This window comes from Polistes fuscatus, unplaced genomic scaffold (genome assembly GCF_010416935.1).
Source record: "Polistes fuscatus isolate 324 unplaced genomic scaffold, CU_Pfus_HIC Scaffold22, whole genome shotgun sequence".
Classification (NCBI taxonomy): domain Eukaryota; kingdom Metazoa; phylum Arthropoda; class Insecta; order Hymenoptera; family Vespidae; genus Polistes; species Polistes fuscatus.
Window position 1 is genome coordinate 710,265 of NW_025113099.1, and position 18,799 is coordinate 729,063.

The following is an 18,799-nucleotide window of genomic DNA, read 5'->3' on the forward strand; positions in this document are numbered from 1 at the left end:
ATTAAGATTCTTCATATTGTTGAAATATGAGCAAATGAATTATTTGAAATTCCCGCTAAAAAATATCAATCTTCTATAACTTATCTACGATTGGTAGAAATAAATAAAGAAATAAAGAAAGCGGAAAAGAACCAAAAAAAAGAAAAAAAAGAGAAAAGTTATATTTTTATAAAATAATTTTGAAGTGTGTGGTTCCAATGTGGAGATAGTATAATATCATCTATGTTCATGTTACCTCATGATTTGTTTGTGCAGGCCTAAAAAAGTATGGCGACGTGGGAAAGTGATAATATAAATGACGATGAAAATGCCGATGGTATTAATGATAATTTCAACGATATTATTGTCGCACCTGATTTGCAGGATTACTTGGACGATAGTTTAGATTTACCTAGTTTCAGAAAAGTTTACGAACAATCAGATGTATTTGAATATGGAAAACAATCCGATGATGAACATGTTAATAATGAAAGGCTATCTAACAACAACAGTACAGGGTAAGGTTGGATAATATTTTTTTCAATCGATATTTATAATAACTGATTAATTATATTTTTTAAAAACATTAAGTATTTGAACAATTTAAATAAATAAACTTTACCTCCAAAAATCTCGATGATTATCCATACGTATCCGAAGATTTTGCGTCGTTTCCTTATAAGGATTGAGTAGTTTTGAAATTGGATTCTTATATTTTGTATACTTTCAATGTTTGATCATTCATGGTGTGTAAGATATATTTTCTTGTATTATTTTCCAATCAATTTTTTCATTCATAATTTATTTTCAAAATGTGTTAGAATACGTTCTTTAAATATGTTTTATTTCTATTAAATTATTTGATATAAATGATATATTTCTTTTCTATATATTCTTTACAAAATTTTTATAAGCCTAATTCTTTGCGTAAAGTAATATCGTTATGATTATATTTAGGCACGTCCACCATACAATTCGTCCTCAAGAAATTCATATGCATATTCATTCCAAAGAAATTTATGCGTCGTCTGATGACCCGCTGCACAAAACTATCGTCAATAATAATGTAGACATGGATACCAATCAAAAGCATATTAATCGTTATACTTGCGAATACGAAGGATGTCCTAGAACTTATAGTACGATTGGAAATTTGCGCACTCATATTAAAACTCACAAAGGTATATTTAACTACATAAGTTTATTTGAATGCGGTGTTGTCTATCAATTTGCTTATAAGTTAATTTAAATCTTTTTCTTTTTTTTTTTATAAAACAATTCGCTTGTTTAACATAGTATTTATTTTATTAGCAATATACATTTTTATTTTGATATATATTTATCTAAAATAATGTATAATGTATTCTAATAGTATGGAATACATTTATACATTTTCTTCTATCCGTTAGCAGCGTGTTGTTAGTCAAAGCAAAGTACGTGTCTCGTTTAACATGCTTCAGTATCTTGTCATTTTTGTTTTTCTTCTTAAAAAATAGCAATTGTATATTGTTAACTATAGTTTAATGCTAACATGTTTGTATAGTTAAATATAAATGAAAAAGAATACAAAAATGACTTTTATACTAATAATAATAATCTTCGTGTTAGTGCTATCGAAGGATAGATTGATAAGGTAAGTTTGTATAATTAAATTTGTATATTATTATTAATATATGAAATGTAAAATGCTTTATGTTTTTTAAAATTGCCGCTTTATGTAGTCTTGATTCAAAATTATAGCGTCATCATTGTGTTAGTATAAAGGGAATGCTTTGACCTGCATGGCTTTCAGATGCCGCAAGAAAAGGTAGCCCCACAAATTTTTATATGTGGAGGGATTCTCAAAACTTTCAGGCGAGTTTCGATTTAAATGTGCAGAGCCAGGTTGTGGAAAGGCTTTTCTCACATCATACAGCCTAAAGATTCACTCTAGGGTACATACAAAAGTAAAACCATTTGAATGCACCCACAAAGGCTGTGGGAAAGCATTTAATACCCTTTACAGATTGAGAGCTCACCAAAGACTTCACAGTGGCAATACATTCAACTGTAAAGAAATTGGGTGTATTAAATTCTTCACTACTCTAAGCGATCTCAAGAAACATGTTCGTACTCATACTCAAGAAAGACCTTACAAGTACGTTTGAGAAATTTAACAATTTAGGGTATTTCTTTTAACCATTTGACTGCGAACAGCGCTTATAAACGTCCAATAGAAGTCACTTTCTCTGTACAATATTTTTATACATTACATACATAATATACATTACATATAATGTAATACATTTTATACATATTATAATAATATTTTGTTTCTGAGCGCTTTGTAGTCAAAGGGTTAGAATTTCCTTGTAAACTCGCTTTAAACATTTGACAACATATTTTTCTTCTTCTTCTTTATTAGCTTTATTAAATATTTTAGCATATAAATGAATTTAATTGTACACACACATATATATATATATATATATTTATATTAATTTTTTGTCTTTCTTTTTCTGTAATATTTAAAGGTGTAGAGAAAAAGGTTGTGGAAAGGCTTTTACAGCTTCACATCATTTAAAAACACACAAGAGAACACATACAGGTGAACGACCTTACACATGTACCTATAAGAATTGCAAACGATCGTTTACTACTCCTCATAGTTTAAAGAGTCATATTAAAACTCATAATAAGATTGTTAATAACGAAGACGTGGTAAGTAATACCTATTAATAGTATTTGGAAATAAATGATTAAAAAAACATAATAGATAATTACAAAGATAATAAATAGTTAATATTTTTTCATGTATACATTGTTACAGAGTCAACAAGATTCAATAGACGATAGTATTGAAAACCAAAGAGATAAATCCCAAATTGTAAATGAAATAGGAAATGAAACGGATTGTATAAATGATGCAACTGTATCTTCTTTTGATATTTCATTACATTCGGATGAAGCACGAGAACGTACAAATCTAGCGTATATCGCGACTGAAGATAGCAACGAACACATATCCGAAACTTCGATATTAAATATTTTGAACGATAATTCAATTAATAAGGAATTAGAATATAACATTGACAATGAAATAATAAATTGTCCAAACGAGACTATAACTGTTAATCTTATTTCAACTGATAATATTCTTAATAGCTTTGATCGTCAGACAATTTGTAATTTTGATAACAAGGATTATAAAAAATTTCATCAAGTCGATAATTCCAATATGGAGTCTAACATAACAGATATAATAAAGGTTGAAAACGAAATATATGAGCCTGAAGTATTGCCATGTACTTTGAACAAATTGCACAACGATATGAACGATCATAAATCGCTTAATCCGTTGAATTTAGAACAGAAAATTATCCAAGACGGTTTACAAAGTACGATAGCCGAAATTTCGGAAGGTACACATTTTAATAGTAAACCATTGCTTCGTGAAAATGATTTTACTGATAATCTGATGAATGAAACGTTGAAAAATAAAAATGATAATGCAGTTACATTATACGACAGCGATACTAGTCAAGACAGAAATATATTGAATTCATCGGACACTGTGCAGCTTTTTAATGAAGATTTAGAAAACCTTTCATTCATACATGATGCAAAATTACAAACGGAATCTCTCGAAGTAATGACTCATTCCTTGGCATCTAACGCATTAATAAATGGCCCGTCAGAGGCTGTGGAATTAGCTATAGCATCTGAAGAAGAAATACCTTCAGCTTGGGTAGACGTTACAACATTGGCTACTGCACCTGTGCTCAAGACTGAATCTTGGTCAGAATTAAACGCCTTTCCTACGGCTGTACATTCGTTAGTAGATTTAGTAGGACCCGATCCTTATCCATTAGAAATAGAAAACCAATTTCATAATGCGCACAATTTAGAAATGGTTAATGCAGTAAGCATAGATACTGCAATTTCAAACCCCATTGTAACTAAGTCTAAAGAAAATGAAAATGACGTACATAAGATTGATTATTTAAGATATAAAAAGCATAGAAATGTTTTGCAAGAGATTGCTGCCGATGCAGACATTTGTAAATGCATTGATTGTAAATGTAATCATTTACAGAATTGTCAAGATTGCACTAACAATTCTACCTTATCTGGCATTGCCAAAAAAGATATATCATTGAAAAATATTAATAATGAATGTTTACAATTAGAATGCACTTGCAATTCCATTTCGGGAAATGGTGAATCTTGTTGCGTGGTTGTTTGCTTGCAAACTTTACAGCAGCTACAAAAAATATTTAATGCTAATTGTTGTAGAGACGCTAACGCCGATATTTGTTGTAAAGACAAATCTTTGTTATCATCGTTAAAATGCCAATTGACTAAGAATCAATGAAGAGTACAAAGTCGTGTGAAATAAACTAGTCATCGAAAAAGAAAACAAAAAAGTACAGTGTAAACTTATGTATAAAAAAAAAGAAAAGAAAGAAAGAAAGAAAAAGAAATATTTGTAATTCAGTAATCGATACACACTACGCGTTGCTTAGCTAATATATAATTTAATTTAAGCAATTAAAATGTCTTTATAGGTTTTTACTTAGAATAAATTAAGAAAATATGACTGCATGCACATATATGCATATTTATTAATATATATATGTATGTGTGTATGTGCGTGTGCGTGTGTGTGTGTGTCGCGTGCAATATTTAACAAGATTTCTTGATAGATGCAATATATAAGCTGTGAGATTCTTGTGCCAAAATGTTGATAAATTTTTTTTTACAACATTTTTATATATATATCGTATTATATTAATTATTTGCACAATTTCAATTAGTAGAAATGCATTTTTGATATTTATGTAATAACATATTAAATATGGCTATAAATCAGTACAAATTAAATTAATATCATATATAAATATATTTTGAAAAAAGAAATGTAAACGCAATAATGTATTTTTTTTTTTGTTGTTGTCTATTTTTAAAAATTTGTGCACAATCAATCAGAACTTTGATTATTCTCGATACGAATATATTAAATACGAAAGTAAAATTGTGTTAAAATATAAATTGTGCATCATACTAAATAATTGTAAATTAATAGTAAATATTAAATGGAAAAAATTATTTATTATTTAATTATTAGTGAACTTTTATGTATTACTGTATAATTATATTGTACAGAGTGCCAAATACTTATACACCATGCCTAAGAAAAACAAATGTTGGATATTTTTAAGTAATATATTCTTTATACTGTAGAGATTAGTATATATATATATATATAACGATTAAAAATAAAACTTTTATGAGTAATCATACATATTCTAATATTTTAATAATTATCGATTAATATGATTCTTATGATATATTTCATATTATTTTAACAATAATAGAGTGAGATTTTTTATGGGTGTTCATCTATTTGAAAAATATATTATATATCAAATTACGAGATAACTTTTATGTACCTAAATAAATCATAATTTTGAAATATTTCCATGCTGTTATAGAAAAAAAAGTGAAATAAAATAATACAATAAATTATAATACGAAAATATATCTTTTCCTTCTTTTTTTATATATATATATTACTTTTTTCATTATAAAATTGATGATTACGGTAAAAATGAAAATAGGTTTATTTCTTATTCTATTTATATGTATATTAAATTTTATTCAGATAATTAATTTATCTGATAGAGAACAAATGATCTTAATATAAGATTTTATTTGTACTGCATTTTATATACAGCAATTATAAGATAATTGTATGGCAAATACTTGTATCTAAGATTTCATTTAATAGCAAACAATTTAGCAATTTTTAATACTTATTGCGTTGCTTGCACAAGAGCTTCCCCAACTTCGACAGCGATAGCTGCTTCAGCTTTATCTTTGTCCGACGATGCAGAAGAAAGTTGTTGTTGAGCTTTATTTAGAATTTCTCTTGCCGCAGAACCATCCAGGTTTTCTACCGGATGTGCTTCTTCTGCTAAAATCTTTAAATATTTTATAAACACACGTGCACACATGTATTCTATATATACAAACAAAATTGTGTTAACATTTCCAATTAATAAATTAAATTTCTACCTGTACGCTGTTATCTTCATTTATGGTCACCGTACCGGAAGATACAAAAACTTTTTTAGTATTACCGTCTTGTTCATAAACCGTAACAACACCTGGTTTTAAAACAGCTAGAGTGGGTACATGTTTCGGTAAAATACCGAAGGAACCGGAGAATGATGGAACATCTACTTGTCGGATGGCGCTTTTATCATAAAATACCTACGAATAAAATTTAGTCAAGATAAGAATAATTAATTAATTATTTATATATACATATATTTAATATACTTCTTCGATAATTTTTGTAAGTTATATACATGTGCTCATAATTATGAAAGTGGTTTAATTCATATATTTCTTGCTTCGAGATTTAAAGAATTACATTTGAACATTAAATGAATTCAATATAATATTGAAATAACAGATACTATCTAAGTTATATTGAGTTAATTTAGTTTATAAAATAATGTCATGTGTGAAATAACTGATAAACTAATTTTTTGTAAATTTTCATTTAAACCACTTTCATAATTATGGACATCATATACGTATATGAGAAAATAATTAACAAGAATTACATTGTACCTGATTCGCACCAGCAAATGTGAATTTCATTTCATCGCTAGCAGGTGCATCGGCGTAAGTTCTGATTTGGTTACGCATGTATTTTAAATAAGGCCGAAGATTACGTGCGATAGTTGCCATTTTACCGACCTAAAAATTATAAGTTTTACAAATGTTATATCATTTTGATATAGATGGTTCAGTGACATTGTTACATCATAAGATCGAAATATATAACATTAATTTATATTAATTATATCTTATTTATATTTGAAGTTATTTCAATGCTACGTTATTTAACTAAAATAATCACTTTTTTAAGAATTATACATATTCTAAATTATATATTAATGTTTTAAATATTCTTAAGATGTTAATCTTTACCTCTGTGAACTTAAAGTTCAATGCTGCTACCGAAAATCATACAGCAGAAAGACGATTTCGGAGTGAATTGAAACTTAGTTTCTTAATTGATCAACTGGATTCGCTAGTGTATGTTGCTGGTAATAAAAAATTCGAACTTACCGATAAATAGTAATTCATTTATTATACAAGATGGCTTAAAACTGTAACAGTAGAAAAAAATTAATAAGTGCTCTCAATTGCTAACTAATTGCTCAATCAAAATCCATAACTGCTAACTTTATTAATGATTGAAAAAAGTTACTAAAATAAGCAGGTTTAAAATTTATTGAAATCTATTGAAATTCTAGTAACCTAAACACCATATCGGTAATAGTAGATTTCTAATTTATTTTACTCTACGTCGGTAATACTTTATATTAAAGCTACGGACGGTCAATATTATTAAAGTAGAAACTGCCATTAACAATGGTCGATATTTTTTAAAATAGGAATCTACTATTATTTTATATATATATATATTTTATATATATTTTCAAAGTAGAAAACTACCGTTACCGACGGTAGATAAGATAAAGATAGAGCACTACTATTACTGATATTGTGCTTAGCAATGTTATTAGAATTTCAATTATTTTTAGACTTGCTTATTCTAGTAATTTCTTTCAATTATTAATAACTTATTAAATAATTAATTAATAAAGTGAGCAATTATTGAATTTAATTGAATAATTAGTTTGCAATTAAGAGCACTTATTATTTTTTTCTGCTGTTTCGGTTTTATTCTAACTTTTTTGTGCTTCATTTTCGGTATCTCGAAGTTTGGAGTGAAATGATTTATACGACATAGTTGTATAATTTTTCAAATTTACTATATTTTACGGTCAACCATAAAAAGTACATTAAAAAATATACTTTAATATTTATTACAATATACATTATTCTCTTATTTACCTAATTAATAGAGAGTCGTTTAATAATTATATTAAATATATTCATTTCGTAACAATATATACTTTAAAAAGTATTTTATATTTTATTATACATTATATAATTGAATAACAAATTATTAAATGTATATTTATCTACAAATTTAATACAAAAATATATGTAAATGCATCAGATGTAGCAAAAAAGGCACATTAAATTTTTTAACAATAAGTATAATTGCACTTTAAGTAAAATTAGAGAGAATTGTGTATATTTTAAATATATAAATATATATATATATATATATTTAATAAAAATTCTCTCTTTTTTAAAGTCTTTTTTACCTCATTAAAAATACCTTGACGTTACAGTGTAATTGATTATATAAATATGTATATTTATTTTTTTTAAATGTATTTTTAAAATGTATTTTTATTTTTTTTTTCTATTTCTCTTTCTTATTTTCAATATTGCATGCTGTTAGGCACACAATGTGCTGAAATCGATATTAAAGTCTTTCGTGATTATTGAACTAATACTAATTATAGATTCAATAATTTGTTGGTAATCTTTTTATGTTTTTTTTTTCTTATTTTCAAATCTTTCCTTATATCTAAACTGTTATGGCAGTTAAGTATTTGTAATTGTTTGAAAGAATGTTTTGTTTAGATTACTATCACAATAAACTAAAAACTAAATAACTGTTATTAAGTATATATAGTTCTAAACTTCTAATCCTTCGTCGGAAATATCAGTATGTCGATTGTTATTTGCGTGTTTAGTTTTAATGTGCCTTTCTAAATCTCTTTTTCTAACCAAAACTTTACCACAAATCTTGCATTTGTGTGGCGAATTGGATGACTCCTTGTGAAGTCTAACGTGTTTGTTCAAGTTGCTTGGATCTCCAAATTTTCGTTCACAATAAGAACAAATTAATGGTCTGTGATGAGTATGAGTCCTAAAAAAGAAAATCGAATAAAAAAATTAATTTTGTCATCATTTATATATGCCATTGTTTACAATATTATACAAAATTGAAATTTAATATTGAAAGTCAATATGGAAAATGATTGATTTACCTTATATGAATTTTTAAACCGTACTTTCTTGAATATATATTATTACAAAACATGCAAATATAACCATTTGCACTTTTGCCAATATTACTGGCATAATTTTCAATATCAGCAGGATCGGAAGGGAGATTGTTCCTCAAAGTTAAATCAGTGGTACTCAGTAGTGATTGGCAGCAAACGTTAGATACACTCCTCCTGAATTTTGTTGTTGTTTTTCTGTATGGTTTAAATGCCGATAATCGATGAGAAACGTTGTGTCCATTGCGATATATCGAAGATTGGGAGTTTGGTGAATTTGAAGATGAAATTGAAGATGTTGATGATGGGTTAGAATATAAACGTGAATTAGCTGTATCGATGAGATCTGGTGAAATTGCATTTACAGGACCATCCAATTGGAATAAAAAAGGTCTTGGATGATGAAGATATTGCAAGGACGTATATTCCCTTACTAAAACATTCCACAAATGATTATGATCCAAACGATCGCAATCTAAGAATATATGCATTTTTAAGTGATTTGGATGTTCGTAAACATTGTAACACGTATCACAAACGTATCGATCTTGTCCTGTAACAAATAAACAAAATTATAAAGAATTGCGAATAGAAGAATTTTTGAAGTTATACTTCTTTTGGCGCGTTGGGGAAAATGTAATGGAGAGTTGAATTTGTTCCGAGCGTCTGGAAAAACGACACCATGAAAAGTTTGTTGATATTTAACGATGCGCGGGCAAAGCAATTTCAAATTTAAGGCATGAAGTCGTCTTTTTTCTTTTTCTTCTTCTTTTTTTTTCTCAAGCGGGTCACCCATCCAAGTACTAATCGTAGCCAGTGCTGCTTGACTTAAGTGATCGAAGCGGGAATTAATGCAACCACGGCGCCATAATCGTTGATGCGTACCACTTTCTTATATATATATATATGTATTTATAAAATTAAATAAATAAATGAATAAAAATATAATAATAAAAGAAACATAATCGGCTTACATTAGCGAATATTATCGATCATCAAGCAGGGAGGCGGGAATAGGTTTCTTTATCAACTATATTCTATATAAAAATAAAAATAATAATAATAATAATAATAATAATAATAATATGTAATCATTGAGATAGTTGATCTGTAATTAATTATCAAAATATCGAGCGCGTGGCATAAAAGACTGGAAACGTATCATGCAATGTGAATGTTATTGGTTTTTTTGTTTGAAGTTATTTTTTTGAAGTTATTTTTGAATTTTTTGAGGTTATATTCGTTTTGGTACGCCAAAGAAGTATAACTTCTTACATAAGTACATGCACTAGTTTTCTTCTAATCAAAGTATTCGAGTGTTTATTCTACTTGCCTTGAATGTTTTTTAAAGTCAAAAATGGCATATTTAAGATGATCAGGAGATTTTCCGAAAACCACAAAAATAATATTTCATCTGGTGCTATATCTCTGATAGCTTTTATCACTACACCCTTTTCGTTTGGTATTAAAATGATATTGTAAGTTTGACAATCAGCAGCTAAATTCACTATCTTCAGCCAAAAGTTGGCATTAATGCGTTTATTTGAACTGTGAAGTCGTCCTTCCGATTCGATGATCTCAACCTGCAATAATCGACAAATCTTAATATTTTTTTTCTTCTTTCTTTATCTCGATGATTATTGCAATTAGTTTTTTTTCAAATATATTTTTCTTTCTAACTAACAATAAGAAATGTAAACGTGAGTTACGAAGAAATGATTGAATACTTACACAGTCAACTTCATACACGCACGTTTGCGAAAGTTTATTGAGATCAATGATCTCACTGGTAGCATCTTTTTTAATAAAACTAGTTGCTTTAACAATTGGGCCATAATTATTTAACAAACTTGGATTAGAAAAACGATGAAATCTTATCAACGTTGTGTTCATTTCCTCCAAGGTACACATTGTTTCAACAGAATATAACAAATTCACTAAAAACTTCGATACTTCGGCACTTTTCAAATTTTTTTACTTTGTAATAATCCTCGTACAGAATTTTCATTTAATATTACAACGTCGATCGTTCAAAATTCACCCGAACAATTCTACCGGATTTGTGTTACTTGTGGTCATCTGGTTGCCGACTAAATGTCAACTGAAAACCTGTCAAGAAACTTTTCTACGTTCGAGTATATTGGTTTGATCCTTACTACCTCTTTCCGTGGATCCAATCGTATGTAAATGTTTTAGAGGGAGTATTTCCAATGACCATCTTAACTGGACTTAGATCCAATAGTATCGCAGAATGGTGGGGGGTTCAAAAGGGATCGTAAGTATTTCTCCTAGTGGAAGGTGCAGTAGGAACGCCTACAATAGTTTAGCTCCCACTCCCCATGTAGCACCCCCACTCTTATCCCTGTAGATTTTGTTAACATAATACGTTCATATTATTAATAATTATTTATACAAAAGTGATTATTGTGCAACAAGATTTTGACATACTTCATTGTCAACTTTATATTTGATAATATAAACAATTTAATAATAAAATTGAAAGAAGTTTCATTCAAATTTTGAAATAAACAACGAATGAAATATTCATTGAGATACATTTGTACCCATAATTATGAAAATGTGCCCTAAGTCATATATTTCTTGTTTTAAGATATTTAAAGGATTACATTTGAACATTCAATGAATTCTATATAATATTGAAACAACAAACACTATTTAACGGTTCATTTTTCACAATATCGTCAAAATTACATTGAATTTATATTCTTTCAAATAATTTGCTGTGAAATAACTAATAAACTAATTTTTTTTGTTAATTTTCACTTATGTTAGACCACTTTCATAATTATGGGCACATTTGTCGTAAGATTCTTGGATAAATGTTCGTTCGTCAAAAATATTACTCGGTTTTCTTTTGTTTTGAGAATAAAATTTAACTAACAAAATAGCCTGATTTGAAATTCTTTACATTTTTCAAGGGAAATTACAAAAAAAAAGATAGATTAGGATGAATTAATATGATTTATTGCTTTTCCTTCGTGCGGACAATGCAGTGTAGTTTCCATCAGAGATCATTTTCTTGAATGAGCAATAGATTTGATAAGAAATGGGTAAACTAATAACCATTCTTTGAAATGATTAAATTCAGCATGATCGAACATTTCAAAAGAGAACTCTTTTCTTACCAACGACCATAAAACATGTTAGAAAAACTGGAAATGAACCTTTGAATCGTCCAAATTCAAACAAATATAACTCTTCTTATCTATCACTTTCTTTTATCTTGAAAACCTCCAATGCATTATAACATTGCGTAATATAAAGTTAACCTCAAAAATTACAACACTTTTATATTTACAAAATATTTAACAATTTACACAAATATTATTATTATTAACAAATTATTTATAACTTATTACTATTAATATATAAAATATAATGTAAAATAATATATAAAATAATGTATTACTATTAATATGTAAAATATATAATTTCCAATAAAATGTTCAGACTTCTTTCCAAAATTTATTCGTATTATACAATTTTATCTTAAACAGATAAAATTTGCGTATAGAATTGAAAAAAAAATTCTTAGGAAGGGTCTCTCGAGGATAGGGGGGGGGGAGTGAATCGAGATAGGAGTGTGTTAGATCGTATGCCTAGGAAAAAAAAAGAAGAATTCGCGATTTGTGGAACGTCAACGGGAGATGATGGGACACGTTTGATGGGGCTATAAAAGCCTCATGTGAAAGAACATTGTTTGGCTCAGCTGCAATTCGGTCCTAGGTCCTAGAGAGAGAAGATGCGGAGTGGGGGGTGGCCGGGGGGCCAGGGGGAACTGTCGAAAGGTGCATCTGAATCAACGCTTGATTAGGAAATTAAGTGGCTCATTCTTCTATGCACTCTTGCACAGATCTAACAAGTGCGATATCAAAGATTTGCCTAATCGTCCGTTTCGATCTTGATCGGGTATTTTATTCCAATCGGATTTATCGAACGTTTGACCATAATTTTTTTTTTCTTTTTTCTTTTTTATTTTATTATCTAATACTATCCTATTTATCTTTTTATTATGAAAATTAGAATAAATATAAAGAAAGATATAATAAACATACAAGATTAATGAGAAAGAGTAAATAAGGTATTTTTCTAATGTTAACTGACTCATTTTTATACTCCAGACATCTATTTCTCGTTATCTTCGATAACAATTGTTTAAATATATACATTTTGTAAAAATATTATCTTCAATAGAAGCGTTTAACAATAGGAGTTAAAATGCTTCTTTTTTAATGTGTTTTTTTAACGATAACCTTTGAACCTTTGAATTTTAGGTATTATTAATGCTAATGAGGGAAAGTTCAAGGTTTGGATGTTTCTTGTTACCTTGTCGCCGTATACAGAAGAAGAATGTTATCTGACGCTCTATTTGTTTGTAAGGTTTTTAATGGGTTTGTCAACAGCTCTGACGTCATTCAGCTTTTCTTCTTCGATGTTCCTTCCAAATATCTTAGGAATTATGATTCATTACATATCAGTACTCATAACACCTATTATAATTGAACTAATAGAATTTTCCAATCATTTAACCCACTTTCATAAATTCGTTGATCCTTTCAACCAATCCATTTCTTCTATTAAATTTTGTCTATGCTCAATTTAATTGTTTAACTTTGTTTATTAATTTTGTAAATATATTTATACAGTCTTTTTATTTTTTGTTAATTTCTATGTATGTTTTATCTATTTATTTATATTTATTTGTATGTATTCTTTCTATTGTTTTTTTTTCTTTTTTATATTTTATAATTTATTTATTTATATCTATCTTTATTATTATGTATCTTTTTTTTTATACTTTAATTAATTTGTTTATGTTATCTTTATCTTTCGATATTTTCTTTTTTTATGTAACAATGGGTTATCCACGTAAATGTTTGAATAAACGAAACAAACGAAATAAATGAAATGACCGTCATGATTCATTTAGGTTCATAGTTCCCCTTTTTATCTCTCTCTCTTTCTATTTCTTTCTGTTTTTCTCTCTTTTTTCTAATTTCTAATCGCTAATTTCGTGTCGCTGTGTGAAAATTCACTCTCAACACTTTTTTCTTAACGCGTAAAAAAAAGTATAACCTCAAAAATAGAAATTTGTTTTCTTATCTCGTTGACAAGATTCTTCAAAGATTGTTCTTGTGGTTTATTGGCTGAGCTGAAAAATTGAGCCGCATCTAAGGCAATGGGGGATGGTCCCTTGGATAGTCCACCCCCACCTTTTTGGATAGTCTATCTCTTTCTAAAATCAGGGTGCATTGAGAGAAGCAAGCACGAGCCAGCAAGCGAGCAAGTGTTCCTCCGTGACCAATGAGCTCTTGCACGCATGTGTGCGCTTCCCAATGCGATATTAATATCGCGATTATCATCTACCTATTATCGTTATTCTCCTCTACCCACGATCCTTCAAATAAGCCTACAAAAGACACCCTCTTTTGCTTGTACGCATGGTGTTTCTCAAACCTTGGTACAAGCAGTACCATACTTCTTCTACACATTTTTACACAATCAATAATAATAGTTTTATTTAAAAACGAGTAAAAAAAAACAAAAGCAAAAGAAAAGAAGAAAAAAAGGAAACAAATGTCCCTTGTATACGGGTAAAATATTTTTGTATATTTTCAAAATTGAATTCATTTTTTTTTGTACACAAAAGAGTATATTATATTTATAATTATTTATAAAAATTGTATATTAGAAAACATGATTAGGAAATAGTTGAATTGATATTATTATTTCATTTTCCAAAATCTACGTACATGTTTTGAATAAAACATTGAAACACGCGATAGAGGAGGTGCGAAAATAATATAAAATCGATTGTTGTGTGAATAAGGTTGTATTAGTAAATTGTAGTTTCTTCGTCATCGCGGAGATGGAACAAATCTTATTGTTACTCGACCCTTTACAAGAGTAGGACCTACGCGTAGTATTTATGCAAGGACTATGCGTGGTTACAAGGAAACACCGGATGCTGCAGGGTGAATTCTGAATTATGGTGAGTTTTGCGGGGAGGTACTCGTAAAGGTGATTCGTTTCGGTTCTGCAAGTGTCAAAAGTTCCCCTAGTCTAATGATTTTTTTTTCTCTTCTAACAGAGAGATAGGCAGTACGTCTCATGTATTATTAATATTTCCAATCTATCTATTTATTTTCATTTTTGTATGATTTTTCTCGTTAACAACGCATTATTTCATAATTCCTCGTTCGGAACAGTATTGATTAATATTTAATTAATGTTATTTGTAAAAGATCCCACACAAAAAATGGTGCATGTACATCGATAGAAAATTAATTAGCATAAAAATAATTTGAATTTTTTCTCAAACTTTTTGTAATGTCAAATTATTTCTCAAATGACTTCATCGAGTATGTACTTGTTCGCAGATGAAAAATCAAGTTCTATTTTGGGCACGTGCCGTAGACATATTGCCACTGTTACACATTGAAGTGAATACCGTGTAACATGACACGTGACCATCAGAGATACCCCATAAGCTCTTTGCACATCGTTCACAGACTCTATGGAAAGAAAATTGTATTTAACCATTAGCAGCTATTTACTTGATTTTAAGAGTCAATTCATACGACGAGAGTATTTATATAACCAAACAAAATTTATTATTTTTGAAAAACTAACTTTTGTAAGACTGCATTAATGAACATATTGAAAAACAAATAATTAAAATACAAATTCCAGTCAAATTTCAAGCATTAAAAAAAAAGAAATTTTAGGTTAAGGAAGATGCAAGTGACAAGAATTACTTGACATAATTATAATAATGATAATAATAATATTATTGCATTCCTTGATAAAAGATTGAAAAATAAATGATTAACGATTAAGAAAGTTTTACTAAAATTTTGATTTGAAAAAAAAAAATAAAAAAATGTTGCATTGAGGAAAATTCAGGTGACACCGGTCACATGACATAATAATAATGATAACAATATTGTATCCTTTAATAAAAAATTGAAAAATAAATGATTAACGATTAAGAAAGTTTTGCTAAAATTTTTATTTGAAAAAGAAAAAGAAAAAAATGTTGCATTGAGGAAAATGCAGGTGACACCGGTCACATGACATAATTATAATGATAACAATATTGCATCCCTTTTCTTTCTTTCTTTCTCTCTCTCTTTCTCCATTTCTTTCTATTTCGAGAACGAGGATCCATGCACTCTGTTGAAAAGCCAGCCTCCACCGAGTATGGCTCACTTGGCACAAGAGTTCGGTGCATTTAATACAAGTCCGAGAGCCACCCCATGTGTTTAATTTAATCCAATACAATATGTCCGGTTCACCTTGCTTCTCTTCTCTTCTCTTCTCTTCCCTTCTCTTCCCTTCTCTTCCCTTACCGCTATTTCTATTTCTAAAGGGGTGAGTTAAAAAGGGTGTGTGGCTTTTTAAAACCGTACTGTGATCTCGATTCACCGTAAAACCTCATCCTATTATGATCAATTTAATCCTGATTCAATCGGACAGGTTTTTTCTTCTTTACCTTCGCGGTTTACCGCGACAAAATGTATGGAAAAATGAATAAATGTATCACAGGGAAGTTGAACAAAGTAAAACAAAAGAAAATCAGATAGGTTATGTTTTGATCTTGTCGACATTGGAACTTCTTCAGCAATTACATAATATGTTGCATAATCTTAAAAATACATAGTTTATCAAAACATTTAATAAATAGTTATTACAAATTTTTTAACTCACTTTTAATAATTTTATTTTCTGGACAAGATAAAAAGCAATTAAATTAAAAATTACCTCGATCGTCAATGTGCTCGGAGTCTCCTATGTATTTAAAAAAACATATATTTGTAGGTTTCAATATAATAAACTATATATATTAGGTTTAATAATAAACTATACTTAGCATATATAAATCATTTTTTGTTTTTTCTTTTTAGTAAAATCATAAATCGTTAAATTCAAACATGTAATTAAACAATACTAATTTAATCTAAAATAGTGTATCACAGTCACACGCAATTATTTCAATATGTTTTTTTAATTCCTATCAAATAATTTATTAATTAATCACAAATTTATATAATAATCCATAAATAAAAAGACAAGAAAGAGAGAGAGAGAGAGAATACGAAAGAAACGAAGGATAGGAAAAGGATCGATAATTAATTTTTGATGAAACTATATCCCCTCCTTCTATTTGCGGCTCTTGTTGTTTGCCATAGGGATAGAAGTGCGTGATGGTGTCCTGTCAGGAAAAGGAGGAGTAGGAGGAGGGTGGTTATAGGGGGGTGAAGTAGGGTGAGGTGAAAACAGAGATGGATTTGTCGCACAGCTGTGTACACTGCTTAATGTAGGACGCCACCTACCTATATGAAGAGTGCAAGAAAGATTGGACCAGTGCTGGTAAGAGAAGGTGTCTCTAAACCTAAAGCCAACTAAGATTATTCGAATACGAAACTTAAGATCAATGAACGTGTCAGAAACTATGCCCTATTGAACTTTGAGTATTAATCAGACCCACCACGCTTTATGTTTATTAATACAAAGTTTATCTATATTTTGTTTCTATATATTTAAATATATATTTAAGCCGACCTTAAACGATAGTTTTGTATTTATATGTATACAAAATAAACTTTGCTCTTATTGTTTATTTGTTTTTCTTTTTTTTCTTTTTTTTTTTTTTATTTCCCTTTAATTTCCCTTCGTCCATATACATTTGTACATAGGTTGGTATATAAGTTTAAGTTTTAATCTAATACGAGAAGTTAAACGTTAAATAAGATTGTGGCAGCATTGTATCTTCTTCTTCTTCGTTTAATTTTTTCTATATTTTTCTAAGGTATAATTTGTGCTCAAAAATTGTTTTCTAATTTTCCTTCTTTACAATCAATTTTTTTAATCGCCAGAGAAAATTTAAAAAGGATTTATTATTGTTAATTTCAAAGTTTTTCTTCGATGGAAAGTACGAACAATCGTTGAACATAACAGCGGGGTGTCTTCGCTCGTTATTATCGTATTTTCCCTTCGTATTCTTCCTTTTTTTTCGTACGGTCTTTTTGTTATCTATGTAATTCATTTTAAATGTTCATTAGTTAGTGTAAAAGTATAAAACATATTACTTTCTTTCTTATTTTTAAAGTCAGTTTGGTGGTAAAATCGTTAACCGAAACAAGTTTAATTAGTAATTTACTTGTAACGTAATGCTGTGACCTTGAAAAATTATAACGAGATAACGAGGTATGAAGAAAATTATTTTATTTATTTATATTATCCCTTTTAACTTTTTTTCTTAAACTATAACTTATTATTTAATCGAATATTAAATAGAAGGCTTTTTAAATATAAATGACACGAGTTTGCATTACGTGTATTCGTAATAATCGAAACACAGCGATAATACAAAATTATGAGCATTAAAATGTTGACATAAAACCTCAACAGTTGAAAAAAATGAATAAGTGCATTTAATTGCTAGCTATTTGCTAATAAATCCATAATTGTTAACTTTTTTAATAAATTATTTAATTATAGTTATTGATAATTGAAAATGTGAAAACTTTTTTTATTTCTAAGTAAAGCAACGTAGTTTGCAATAGCAGAAAAAAAATGAAAATAAATAATAGAATAAAATAAAATAATAAAATAAATAAAAGAAATAAATTTCTAATAAAATGCTTCTTTAAAATTCATAATTGCAAACTTTATTAATTAATTATTTAATTAGTTATTAATAATTACAAATGTGGAAACGTCACGATTGGGAGATTTTTCAAAGTGCGCATGCGCCTTGAATTTGTGGTTGCGCATGCGCATAACATATCTCCCACTCATGACGTTTT

General features: G+C 28.3%; 3 protein-coding genes across 4 annotated transcripts; 1 reads left to right on the plus strand and 2 right to left on the minus strand.

The window, feature by feature from the left end:
- Positions 1–96: 96 nt before the first annotated feature.
- LOC122517987 lies at positions 97–4,385 on the plus strand. 2 transcript variants are annotated; one of them, XM_043636627.1, is made up of 6 exons: positions 98–316; positions 402–497; positions 937–1,160; positions 1,834–2,116; positions 2,493–2,679; positions 2,789–4,385. In XM_043636627.1, the coding sequence occupies exons 3-6, from the start codon at positions 974–976 to the stop codon at positions 4,331–4,333; spliced, it is 2,202 nt and encodes a 733-aa protein (XP_043492562.1). In that variant the 5' UTR covers positions 98–316; positions 402–497; positions 937–973; the 3' UTR covers positions 4,334–4,385. The 2 variants fall into 2 exon arrangements, with proteins under 2 accessions (XP_043492561.1, XP_043492562.1); XM_043636626.1 differs by having other exon boundaries at positions 97–497.
- A 1,271-nt stretch (positions 4,386–5,656) lies between these two features.
- Positions 5,657–7,054, minus strand: LOC122517988 (ATP synthase subunit delta, mitochondrial). Its single transcript, XM_043636628.1, has 4 exons — positions 6,964–7,054; positions 6,601–6,729; positions 6,037–6,234; positions 5,657–5,942 (listed from the first exon to the last, which is right to left on the minus strand). Exons 2-4 carry the CDS (start codon positions 6,718–6,720, stop codon positions 5,775–5,777), a joined length of 486 nt encoding a protein of 161 aa, XP_043492563.1. The 5' UTR covers positions 6,721–6,729; positions 6,964–7,054; the 3' UTR covers positions 5,657–5,774.
- A 1,541-nt stretch (positions 7,055–8,595) lies between these two features.
- Positions 8,596–10,877, minus strand: LOC122517904 (zinc finger protein 585A-like). The gene is made up of 4 exons (XM_043636520.1): positions 10,698–10,877; positions 10,300–10,549; positions 8,952–9,519; positions 8,596–8,830 (listed from the first exon to the last, which is right to left on the minus strand). Exons 1-4 carry the CDS (start codon positions 10,875–10,877, stop codon positions 8,596–8,598), a joined length of 1,233 nt encoding a protein of 410 aa, XP_043492455.1.
- Between the last annotated feature and the right edge of the window lie 7,922 nt (positions 10,878–18,799).